The 13,694-nt window shown below is 36.8% G+C and overlaps 1 protein-coding gene across 1 annotated transcript in view; it reads left to right on the top strand.

Moving 5' to 3' along the window:
* Window positions 1-13,490, top strand: part of LOC308339206 (transmembrane protease serine 11E-like) — a 47,351-nt gene extending 33,861 nt beyond the window's left edge. Inside the window, exon 10 of the mRNA XM_080797671.1 lies at window positions 9,827-13,490. Within this exon, the coding sequence (XP_080653797.1) occupies window positions 9,827-9,988 (162 nt within the window). The 3' untranslated portion in view covers window positions 9,989-13,490. The remainder of the gene's footprint in view (window positions 1-9,826) is intronic.
* Window positions 13,491-13,694: the final 204 nt, after the last annotated feature.

Here is a 13,694-nt window from a genome sequence, read left to right as displayed (position 1 = left end):
TCTATAGATGATCTGCCATTTCTTTATTGCTGTGTTCAAGACTTTTCTTTGTCTTTAGTTAACAAAAGTTTGATTGTGTCTTGGCATGGATTTCTTTGGGTTATCATGTTCCGGGTTCACTCAGTTTGTTTATTTATTTATTTGTTTGTTTGTTTGTTTATAGCAATAAATAAAATATCCTTACTCAGCTTTTTGGATGTGCAGATTCATGTCTATTGACAAATTTGGGAAATTTTCCACCATTATTTCTTTGAATAATTTCCTAGCCCCACTTTCTTTTATGTATCCTTCTGGGAGCCTAATAATATGAATGTTAGTTGTTTTGTCACAGTCTCAGAGGTCCCTGAGCTTCTTTTTATTCCCCCACCCCCATTCCTGATTGTATTGCTCAGATTGTGTAATTTCTGCCATTCTGTCTTCACGATCACTGATTCTCTCTTCTGTCATCTTTATCCTATTGAGCCCATCCAATCAGGTTTTTAATTATTTCATTTTTCAGTTCTAATATATCTATTTGATCCTTCTGTATATCTGCTATTTCTTTGCTGAAACTTCTTATTTTTTAATTTGTTTCAAGCATAGTGGTAATTGCTCATTAAGACATTTTTGTAATGCCTGCTTTAAAATCTTTGTCAGAAAATTCCACTATCTGTCTCATCTCAGTGTATCTGTTGATTGTCTTTTCTCTTTCAAGTTGAGATTTTCCTGGTTCTTGGTATGATAAGTGATTTCCAGGTATAACTTGGCCATTTTGAGTATTATAAAACTCTGGATCTTATTTAAATTCTTCCGTTTTAGCATGCTTCCTCTGACATAACACTGGTTGGAATAGGTAGGTTCTACCTCATTTCCTACTCATCTTCCTTTATCACCCAAATAGGGAAGAAGAGCTTTGTTACTGCTGGATGGAGGTGGAATTTTAGGCTCTGTATTAACCTTCCTCTGATACCAGTCTGGCCGGGAGAACCTTTGTGGCCTCCACAGACATCATGGGGTAGTGGCCTCATTACTGTTGGCAGTGGGGATAGCCTTGACTTTGCACTAGGTCTCCTCTGACATCACCCTGAGTGAGAAAGGTCAGCTTCATTTCTACAGGGTTATAGTCTATGCTCTCCAGCTGGTCACCATAGGAAAGAAAGAGAAGGGTTTCATTATCACCTGGCAGAAATCAAAGTTTAGTTTCCAACTCAGCCTTCTCTGGTGGAGGAGGGGACCTTCTTACAGCCTGGTAGGGATAGAAGTCTAGGCTCCCCACTTTGACTTTGCTGATGGGGGTTAGGATAGGGCCACAGTTTTTCTGTGTTTGGTTGGAGTAGAGAAGATAGTACCTAAAAGCTTTTGCCCTCCAGGGGCACCTGGGTGGCTCAGTTGTTAAGCATCTGCCTTTGGTTCAGGTTATGATCCCAGTGCCCTGGGATCATGCTCCCTACGCAGTGGGAAACCTACTTCTCCCTCTCCCACTCCCCCTGCTTGTGTTCCCTCTCTCTCTGTCTCTCTCTGTCAAATAAACAAATAAAATTGTTAAAAGTATATGTAAATAAAAAATAAAGGGTTTTTTTTGTCCTCCATAGGTTGCCCCACTTTAGTTTCTTTGACTAGAGAAAGAAGGGTTTTTGCAGGGCTACTTTTTCATCCATATCTGTTGGCAGGTTGCTAGATTAACATTTTTTTAAGCTCTATGTTCAGGGTAAGTAGAGCAAAAAAGTAAATTCAGGGAGCTCATTGTTTTATCATTCCTTGAGTCCTAAGGTTCCTAGGTCCCCTGGCTTCTTCTATCTACTTTTCAGTGTTTTTTATATTTATTTCTAAAGTCCAGTTTTTAAAAAATCAATTAATTATTATCCTTTAAATTTGGTTTGGGTAAAAAAATAAGTAATTATATTCTATCTTGGTCCAGAGCATAGACATCATTTTGAACCCTGCTTTTGCTTTCCAGTACACAAGCTAGCACTGTTTGCCTGCTATGACAGCTATGATCTCTTTGTCTTCATCTACATTGCTGATAGAATCAAGGCCAATACTGATTCCATGGGTACAGTTGTAAATACTCCTATAATTTTAATTTTGTGATTTGACAGATCTTATGTTTAATGTGCACTCCTCTAAGTTTCAAATTGGTTTTTGAAATTACATGTTATTCTGTATATTTTGCAGTCTAGATCCATACAATGGTATATTATTCATTTCTAAGAATTTTTTTCAACTTTTCATGTTTTTTCTCTCTCACATATACACTACATTTTTTTTTCTCTCATTGACTTTACTTCCCTTAATCCATGACTGACTTCACCATTGTCCTTTCCCAACTTTTACCTCTGGGTCAGTCCATTCAGCATTGTTCAATTTGCTACATTAAACTCTTTCACCCAACTGACTTTTCTCCACATTCCTAGCAAACACTCAAGAATAGACTTAACTCATTGTGTTTCTTTATCCACTCTGAGACCCTGATTATTCCTGGAGGAAGACTTGGGACAATATAGATAGTTCCCATTACAAAATTCTACAGAAAATTCAAGTTGATCTTGTGAATAAAATACTAAAGTAAAACCAGTTTAATAAAAGACACACATGAACATATACCCATAGTCTTCATTATTTGCAGATTCTGTGCCTATGAATTCACATATTTGTTAAAATTTGTTTGTAAATCCCAAATCAATTATCAAGGCACTTTTGTGTTCATTCATGAACGTAAGCAGAGTGGCAAAAAATTTGAGTCACCCAATGTGCATATTCCCACCTGAGGTCAAAAAGGAGATGCACTGCCTTCTTGTTTCAGCTCTCAAACCATAAATGTGTGTCTCTTTTTTGGTCTATTTAGTGCCACATTTTCCTCATTTTTGTTGGTAACTTCACTGTTTAAAATAGTCCCCAAGTATAGTGCTGAAGTAAGGTACAGGAAGGCTGTAATGTGCCACATGGAGAAAATTTGTGTGTTAGGTAAGCGTCATACAGGCATGAGTTACAGTGCTGTTGGCTATGAGTTCAACATTAATGAATTAATAATAGATCTTAATGTGTCTTTAAGTGAAACATACATAAAATATGGTTATATGTTATTCCCCCTGGAGCAATAGTTCAGTATTCACTAATTCGGGGTTTATGGCAACATCGTAAAAAAGAACTGCTATGAATAGCAAGAATCAATTATATTTTATTTGGCTTCTTGATAGTCATAGAATCATAGTTTAGATATTCTAGATCTTCTCTTGCCTTAATCTCTGGTCTTACTTGCCTCTAACATTGCCAAAATATATGATTTTGCATTTATGATCATCATTTATGATTTTTATTCAAATATATCAGCTTCTGTTTATGGCTCTTCCTTCCTAAAAGTCTGAAAGGAAGAGCTATATGTATGTATGTATGTATCTTTCATATTCTAAATTATTTATTACAGAAAATTTCTAATGTATGTGTAAGTAAAGAGAGCTATATAATGCACCACAGTGTACTCATCACCTAGCTTCAACAATTATCAACTCATGGCCAATTTTACTTCATCCCTGTATATCTTTTTTTTTAAGATTTTATTTATTTATGTGACAAACAGAGATCACAAGTAGGCAGAGAGGCAGGCAGAGAGAGAGGAGGAGGAAGCAAGTTCCCCACCGAGCACAGAGCCCAATGTGGGACTCGATTCCAGGACCCTGAGATCATGACCTGAGCCGAAGGCAGAGGCTTTAACCCACTGAGCCACCCAGGTGCCCCTCATCCCTATATATCTTAACACAATCTTCTCATCTCTTCCTTCTCCACCCTATTTTTTCAGATCTATTTTGAAGTAAATCCCAGGTGTCATATAATTTCATCTGTAAATATGCTCTCTACTCTACAATGCCACTTCCATGATGGTATTTGTTGCGAATGTTCCTTTTCCTTATAAATTTGGGGAATTAAAGAGAAGGAACAAAGTTTCACTTTGTGATTATAAAACCCTGCTTTCCTACTTCTGAAAACCAATTTTTTTCCTATCTCTGGCACCAGATTTTTCCCCCCCATTTTAGGTCCAGTGTTCACAATTTTTGACACTTGACCAGTTCCATATACTTTAAAATCTCAAAATTCATCAATAACATCATATGCAAAAATCTTTACTTGGATCTCCTTCTCAGTGACATTTGGCTACCTCCTCTTTCTTAAAATAGATTCTTCTTTGGGTTCTATAATCCTGAAATGTGCTGATTTCCCCTCCTCTTTCTCCTACCACTCATTTCTGGTTCTTTATCCTGGTTTCCCTTTCTCTCTCCCTTTTTAAGACTTACTATCCAAATTTTTCTCTCTTCTCTATCTACGCACTGAAAGAAACTATCTTTTCTCTGAACTCAGTTGTCCCTTTAATGACTTCCAAATCTACATAATCTGAATTAAACTCTTGTCCAAGTCAGTCTCACATTTCCACCTACTCCAAAAAACATTTTCATTTATAAGTTTTAAGTTTTTAGTATAAGATTAAAACTTGTATATGTGCCATCTCAAACTCAACAGGCATTATGAAACATTATAGGCATACCTTGAAGATACTATGGGTTCCATTTCAGACTACCACAATGAAATGAGTCAAATGGTTTTTTTGGTTTCTCAGTGCATATAAAAGTTATTTTTACACTCAATTGTAGTCTGTTAGGTATGCAATAACATTATTTATAAAATAACCAATGCACATACTGTAATTTAAAAATACTTTATTGCTAAAAGTTGCTAATCATCATCTGAGCTTTCAGTGAGCTGTAATTTTCTCCTGCTAGAGAATATTGCCTCGGTATTGATGGCTGCTGACTGATCACAGTGGTGGTTGCTGAAGGTTGGGAGGCTGAGTCAAGTTCTCAAAATAAGACAATAAAGAAGTTTGCCACATAGACTTTTCCTTTCACAGATGATTTCTCTATAGCATGCAATGCTGTTTGATAGCATTTTATCCACCATAGAACTTCTTTCAAATTGGAGTCAATCATCTCAAACTCTGCCACTGCTTTACCAACTAAATTTATATTCTAAGTCCTTTGTTATAATTTCAACAATCTTCACAACGTCTTTACTGGGAGTTGATTCCATCTCAAGAAACCACTTTCTTTGTTCATCCATAAGAAGCAATTCCTTGTCCATTAAAGTTATATGGTGGGATTGCAGTAACTCAGTCCCATCTTCAGGCTCCACTTCTAATTCTAGTTTTTTTGCTATTTTTTTAAATTTTTATTTATTTTTTTAAATTTCTTTTCAGTGTTCCAGTATTCATTGTTTATGCACCACACCCAGTGCTCCATGCAATACATGCCCTCCTTAATACCCACCACCAGGCTCACCCAATCCTACCCCCCCAAAACCCTCAGTTTGTTTCTCAGAGTCCACAGTCTCTCATGCTTTGTCTCCCCCTCCAATTTCCACTTCTCTTCTCCATCTCCCCATGTCCTCCTTGTTATTCTTTATGCTCCACAAATAAGCAAAACCATATGATAATTGACTCTCTCTGCTTGACTTATTTCCCTCAGTGTAATCTCTTCCAGTCCCATCCATGTTGATACAACAGTTGGGTATTCACCCTTTCTGATGGAGGCATAATACTCCACAGTATATATGGATCATATCTTCTTTATCCAGTTGTCCGTTGAAGGGCATCTTGGTTCTTTCCACAGTTTGGTGACTGTGGCCATTTGTACCACATTTGCCATGATTTCATCCACTCAAGTCTCAAACTCTAAATTTATCCATAAGGATTGAAATCAACTTCTTCTAAATTCCATTTAATATTGATATTTTGACCTCTTCCCATTAATCATAAATGTTCTTAAAGGCTTCTAGAATGGTGCTTTCTTTGCTGAAGATTTTCAATTTGCTTTAAAGGAATCACTATCTACGGCAGCTATAGCCTTACAAAATGTATTTCTTAAATAATAAAACTTGAAAGTCAAAATTATTCCTTGGCCCATATGTTAGCAGGCATGAAAACAACATTAATCTTGCAGTACATCTCTATCAGAGCTCTTGGGGAACCAGATGCACTGCCAATGAGCAGTAATATTTTGAAAGAAATCCTTTTTTCTGAGCAGTCATTCTCAACAGTGGGTTTAAAATATTTTGTAAAGCATGTTATAAACAGATGTGCAATCATTCAGGCCTTGCTCTATTTCTATAACAAAGGAAGAGTAGATGTATCATAATTCTTGAGATTCCTAGGATTTTTCAGAATGGCATGTGAGCCTTAGCTTCAGCTTAAAGTCACCAGCTGCATAAGCTCCTAACTAGAGAGTCAGCTTGTCATTGAAGCTTTGAAGCCAGACAGTGACTTATCTTCTTTAGCTATGAAAGTCTTAGATAGGATCTTCTTCCAGTAGTAGGCTGTTTCACCTACATTGAAAATCTGTTTGGGGGCACCTGTGTGGCTTGGTTGGTTAAGTGTTTGGGTGGCTCCGTTGGTTAAGCATCTGCCTTCGGCTCAGGTCATGATCCCAGGGTCCTGGGATCCAGCCCCATCCATCTCCCTGCACAGCCGGCAGTTGCTTTTCCCTCTCCCTCTGCCACTTCCCCTGCCTGTGCTCTCTCAGACTTTTCCTCTGTCAAATAAATAAATATAATCTTTAAAAAATAGAAAATCTGTTGTTTAGTGAAGCCATCTGCATGAATTATCTTAGCTACATCTTCTGGATAACTTGGTGCCGCTTCTACATCGGCAGCTGCCTTGCCCCCTTGCGCTTTGATGTTATGCCGACAACTCCTTTCCTTAAACCTCATGAGCCAATCTCTGCCAGCTTTGACCTTTCCTTCTGCAGCTTCCTGAGCTCCTGCAGCCTTCACAGAACGGAAGAGAGTTAGAGCCTTTCTCTGGATTAGGTTTTGGGTTAACATAACGTTGTGACTTGTTTCTTCTATCCAGACCACCGAAGCTCCACGATCAGCAATAAGTCTGTTTTGTTTCCTTATCATTCCTGTGTTCACTGGAGTAGCTGTTTTCATTTCCTTCAAGAACTTCTCCTTTGCATTCATAACGTGGCTGTTTGATGCAAGAGGCTTAACTTTCAGCTTGTCTCAGATCTTGACATACTTCTTCACTAAGCTTAATTATTTCTAGCTTCTGGTTAGACTGAGAAACACACAACTTTCCTTTCACTTGAATATTTAGAGGCCACTGTAGGGTTATTAATTGGCCTAATTTCAATTTTATTGTGTTTTGGGGAACAGGGAGGCCTGAAGAGAGGGAGAGAGATGGGGGAATAGTTGGTTGGTAGAGCAGTCAGAATACACACATTTATTAAGTTTTCCCTCTTATACGGGGCACAGTTCATAGCACCCCCAAACAATTACAATAGTAACATCAAAGATCACTGATCACAGATCACCATAATAAATATAATAATGAAAAAGTTAGAAATATTACGAGAATTGCCGAACTGTGACACAGAGACACAAAATGGAAAAACAGCACCGGTAGAGTTGCTTGACAAGGGATTGCCACAAACCTATTTGTAAAAAACAAACAAACAAACAGTGTCTGTAAAGCACAATAAAGAAAACATAATAAAATGAGGTTTGTCTGTATCTGTTTTTCCATTTTCAAGTTTCTCCTCTATGTTACTGGGTTTCCTTATTGTTGAAGTCTTCTTTTGCTTTTAGATCTTCTTCACGTCTAATCGATTAAGTCTTTGGAGATATTTTTCCCTTTTACCGTGTCTTCCAAATGTATCTCTGCCCCCATTCTTTATGTTTAACACCCTTGCCTATTCCTTCATTACTTCGTACCGTAACCACTAAATTGACTTCCTGGATTGGCTTCTAGTTTCAAAGTTTCTGTTATGATATGTAATCCTGATTAAACTTCCTGTTTCACACTACACCACTCACTGAAAAGAACAGGATTTGTGAAAAAAAAAAGGGGGGGGGGGCCAGAGACAGACCAACAGACCTCTCAAAGGCTATGTAACTTTGTACCCAGAGAATTAACAACAGCAGCAGAACTGTGTCTTGAAAAATAACTTGGACGGTGCGGGCAGGCAGAATGCCCAGGGTGACTGGTTACTTACTTAGGTTTTGTTAAAAACGCAGAGAAATGACAGAGTGGACGGACCAGCTTGCTGGGGCCAAGGCAGTGCACATGACAGGGTAGCCCTGAGCAGAGGAGAGAGTGTAACCTGCCGGATCCATGAAGGGAGTGAAGCCGTGGTGTGTTTGTCTGGCAGGGGGAGCCCAGGGCACAGGCACTTTTAAAATATTTTATTAAAGTAGAGCCCCAAGGCTCCCTCCTCAGGGGGAAGTCTGTTCCTCCTTCTGCCCCTTCCCCAGCTTGTGCTGTTTCTCATTCACTCTCTCAAATAAATAAATACATTCTTAAAAAAAAAAAAAAAAGTAGAGCCCCAAGGACCTCTGCTTGTGCAACAGCTCAATTGAGAGCTTTTTCCTCTTCTGAAGATCATAATTCTACTCTCATTACCCTGGCTTCCCTCCCTAAGACAAAACACATATAAACCATCACAATCTCTATTTTACACTGATTTAACTCCCCCATTCACTAATCATGTGTAAGCTAACTAGTTTTAGTGGGACAATCTTTGCCTATTTGATACTTGTCTGTAGACATCACCTGATACAATTTGTAAGGCTGCTAAGTGCACTGCTATCTTTTTTCTTTGATTACTTAATTCTCAGACTCTTTTGTACCTTTCTCTTAAATAGATTTAAATTTTGTGATCTCTGGAATCTTCTATTTCTTCATCCTAATCGGTGCTTTCATATAGGCTTGGGTTTCAATTACCAAAATGATTTATTTGTACGTACCTGAGGGCCTGTATTTACTTTCTTTTGACATTTGAGGGTATAGGTAAACACTTACTGTTAACTGATTTAAAAATTACAGACACATTATTACAAATTCAGTTACCATTAGTATTAGTTAATATTTTCACATGAACAAAAGTAAATGCACAGGGAAGTCAATACAATGCAGGGCAAGAAATCTGGACTTCTGAGTTAGATCGCTGTGGATTCAAATTCATTTCTGCCCCTGAATAGCATGTGCCATCAGGCAAATTACTTAATTTCTGCAAGTTTTGGTTTCCTTATTGTTAAAATGGAGAAAATGAAACCTCACTTCACATTTTGTTACCAGAATTACACAAGTTAATGAGATAATATGTAATTAATTAAAAGCTCCCTAGAGTGCTAGACACTTAGTGGGTGGTCAATATTAGAGACCCCAGGATTTTGAGGAAAAATCAGCCTGTACCTTGTTTTTATGACCTGTATGAAGAAACAGGCCTCTAGAGTTCACAATGCATAGACAATTGGAATTTCTCGTTTTAAACATGTCTTCACTAAGTTCTGTTTTATGCCAGGCTCTATGCTAAGCACTTGATACTTACTGTCTTACTTAATCTTCAAAATTATCACCGGAGGTAGGTATTATTAGGAGCATTAAATATAAATTAAAGGTCTTAGCTACCTAGAAGAACCAGACTTGAGATTTAAACCCAGGGGTCTGACTCTAGTGTTTGTGCTTTTACCAGTAATAGACTCTTCACCCTTCTTTTGGGAGCTATGTCACAGTGATAAGGGATATGAGGAATTATCTTCTCAGATATACCAGAGAAGAATACTGTTCTCCAAAGAGATGGTGCCTTTAATCTCAGTGTGCTGACCCCTGAATGTAAGCCAATACCCTAGACAGTGGACCTTCTCCCTTATGTGAATTACTGACACGGGGTATGGCTTCTGCATTTGAGCACACTGAAAACTTTTGAAAACCACCCCTTTCATTTAACTCAAGTCAGAAAAATAAAGAATACTGCTGTAATCAACTGAATTATTAATTACCAATTTCTCCCTTCTCCTGTAGGGTGACTCCGGAGGACCACTGGTTAGTGCAGATGCCAGAGATATCTGGTATCTTGCTGGAATAGTGAGCTGGGGCGATGAATGTGCCCAACCCAATAAGCCCGGTGTTTACACTAGAGTGACTGCTTTCCGGGACTGGATCCGTTCCAAAACTTGTATCTAAGAGAGAAAACCCTAGTAGAATGGAATACATGGTTTGTGTATGGACCATTCTCAGAGAGACAGAATCCCAAAAGAAGTCTTGCAGATCCCCCGGATTGGACCCATCTAACTAAACCGTCTGCTTGATGCATATGTTTCTTTCCTAGCTCTGCTTCACCCTGAGCATCCTGCTCTGCAGATATGTTCTGTCCCAATTTGCATTCACTTGTTTTCTAGAAGTTTTGTCATCAAAATTTTGGCTTGTTGACATAAATTTCTTATGCATATATACAACTTGAAGTGATTCCTTCTTTCATTTCCCCGGAGTCTCTCATCTTAATAAATCTCCACTTTCAAGGAGCAGGACAGAGTGAAAGGAAATGTAAAAAGGAAAGAACTACATTTTTTTATGCACAAAGAAGTATTAAGAGTTCCCCGCCCCTTAACGGTATGAGGAAAATGATCATATTTGTTACAACAGGTCAAGCAAACAGACCCCAGAACACCAGATACTTAATGTTGAAAAAAGAATGGGAATTAAGGAAATGCACAGAAACCAAGACACAGTTTTATTTTCATTTCTAGCTAACAAGTACAGAGATAAGTGTGGGGATGATTCTGTTTTCCTGTGGCCTACAATAATTATACAAACTATATAATGTACTTGTTCTAAGTTAAAGCAAATAGTATTTATTTAATATTTCACTGTTGAAGATCTCAATATATAATAATAATATCATCCATTTGGTTGCTATTATGATAGTTCATGAGGAAGGGGAAGATGGGAAAATAATCCTACTCAATGTATTTCAAATTCTTTTAATATCTGAGGTTATGAAAATTCATTTGAAAACAACCGGTATACCTTATGTGTTAAGATTTTTTGTTGTTGTTAAATAGAAGAGAATGAAAAGAGAATCAGTCCAGAATATTGAAGGAAATAGGATTATCACCAAGTGCTTCTGTATTTGTGTTTTAAAGTTTTTTCAAATACAAAGCCTTGAAGGGAATAAGGTCCAGGTATTAGGGTGTAGATACAGCCATGCAAACGGAGGCCAGAACTCCATTTTGAGATGATGGCACGCCTTTGCCTGCTGCTGAATTTCCAGCCCAGGACTGGACCACTGACCTCTTGGACTTCTCTGGGCTGAGATGGGAAGATTTCATAGGAATTTATGCTGGAAGCTGCCACCCTGCTATGTCCAGTATAGCACTGAATTACTAATTGCTTGCAGACAAAACTGAAGAGTAAAAGTCGAATATCAACCACTTCCATAATTTTAGTTTTGGTAAATAACTACTGAGCAGTTAGAGACACAGCATGCAGATGATCTAGGCCATTATGAAGTTAGTTACAACTCATGCCATTATCTATTCTATGTTAACATGGTGAGATTACACTAAATTTTTCCATTACCCTTGCCTCCTCATATACAGCTACTCATCCAAGTTCTGTATTGGACCATAATTACTTTGAAAACCAATGTTAGTAGGAAAAATTTGACTTTGACTCACCCAAATAATATTGGCATATGAAAGGGTCAGATTTAGGTACTTGGCTAAAATAAAATGGAAACTGACATGAATCGACAGTGTGAAATATTTTACATAAATTATTTTTGTTTCATTTGATAGATGTTTTGAAAAAAACAAAATTGATGCAAGTGGTGAATTTTAAACAAAGATTTAAGTACATTTCAAACAAAATCACTCTGTGTTCCATTCCAAATGGATTCCCCTGTTTTAGTACATTCTGCAGTTGGGCCTCTAGGTGGCACCTACAAGCTGTAGAAAGATCTAAGGAAACCGATGTCTGGATCTTGAAGTAATAAAAACCATAGTAGAAATACTGTATTAAGCTCTTATAAAAAAACAAGCAAACAAACAAAATACAATTTCTCTTTCTGAAGTGACTTAAAAATGAATAATATAAATTTACATCATGATTAATATTTTCCAGATTTCTGGGGGTGAGTTTCCAAATTAAAAATTTATAACAGGTAATTGAGTAATTTCTTCTGCAAACAAACTTGAAGAGACTTAAATTAAGGAGAAATTTTAGAAGTGTAATTTGACAATGACATCATAGTACTCAGAGAAATATTTTTGATACTTTCTTTTAAAAAGATTTGAGAAACAGAGGTTGGGTCACAGTGAAAATATGGGCGATAGTTCAAACACTGTGCACAGAGAAATAGATAATACAGTATATCATGTTTTTAAAATACTTCTTTTGAAAGATAACATGTAAAGAGCTTCAGCATTCTTGAACATGTCTACTTTAACTCATTAGAGAAAGCTAAGAAGTCATGTCTGGAATAATATTTATTAATTGTGTAAGAGGTAGAGAGTTCCTTCTGTATCTTTAATCTTTCCTCCCACAGTACTTAGTAAAGTGCTCTGTATGTAACAGGCTTTCAATAAGTATTGATTTATTTTTTTATTATGCAGAAAATAGGTTTACTGTTGTTTACTCATTGATTTTTAGAAGTAATCCAGATTTTATATTAACTGTGTGACTTAAGCCACCTGATTGAACACTCTAAGCCTTAATATACCAGCTTATGAGACAGGGATAATGATATTTACCTTAAATTATTGATTGCAGGGATTAAAATGAGATACTGTTGGAAAGTGCTTAGCACACTTCTTGGAATATAGTAGGTGCTCAAGAAATCATATTTATGATAACTATTGTAATTAAACTGTAATCTTGTTTTAAGCAATTGGTACTTGATCATAATAGTTTGAATAAATATTTTTGAAATGAAGAGATAATTAGACTAACAGAATGAGCTGGTTTCGTGTTTAATGATGACTATTCCTTGAAGCTTTCCTTAACTCCCTCAAGTGGATATAACATCCTTTTTTCTGAAATTCCTTACCATCTAAAAAAAAAAAAAAACTTTAAATTTTTTTTCAGAAAATCATAGGTTTACATACAGTTGTAAAATATAATTCAGAGAGGTCCTGTGTATCCTTTACCTAGTTTCTCACAATGATAAACATCTTGCTTAGCTATAGTATAATATCACAATCAGGAAGCTGACATTGAGATCATCCTTCAATCCATCAATCTTATTCAGATTTCACTGGTTTTAAAAACACGCAATTATATGTGTATGTGTGTATTTAATTCTATGTAATTTTATCATGCATGGATTTGTGTAACTACCACCATGGACAAGATATAGCATAGTTTGATCTCAAGCTACCCACAGCTACCTCGCTTCCTCCCTATCCCTGTCCTCAGTCTCTAACACCTGGTACCACTAATCTGTTCTGTGTCTTCATAAGTTTGTCTATTCAAGAATGGTATCATACAATATGAAAGCTTTAGAGGTTAGCTTTTTCACTCAACATAATTCCATTGACATCAATCCAAGTCATGTGTGTCAATGGTTCCTTCTTTTATTGCTGAGTAGTATTCCATGGTAGGGACATACCACAATTTGTTTAACCATTCACTCACTGAAGGGCATTTGAATTGTGTACAATTTTTGACTATCATGATTAAAGCTACTACAACATTTGTGTGTCAGTGGTATAGGTTTTTTTGTGAACACTCATTCCTCTGAGATTAAAAGCTGAGAGTGCATTATCATTTGATAAAATGTTTAATTTTTTAAGAAACTGCCAGATTCTTTGCAGTTTGCTTCTTACCATTTTTTTTAAATCTCTCTGTACATACATTCGCTTCCCATGGCTTTTAGATATGTGTGAATAGA

This window comes from Martes martes, assembly GCF_963455335.1.
Source record: "Martes martes genome assembly, chromosome: 2".
Classification (NCBI taxonomy): domain Eukaryota; kingdom Metazoa; phylum Chordata; class Mammalia; order Carnivora; family Mustelidae; genus Martes; species Martes martes.
Note: the sequence above shows the minus strand (reverse complement) of the source record. Positions and strands in the feature narration are given on the sequence as shown.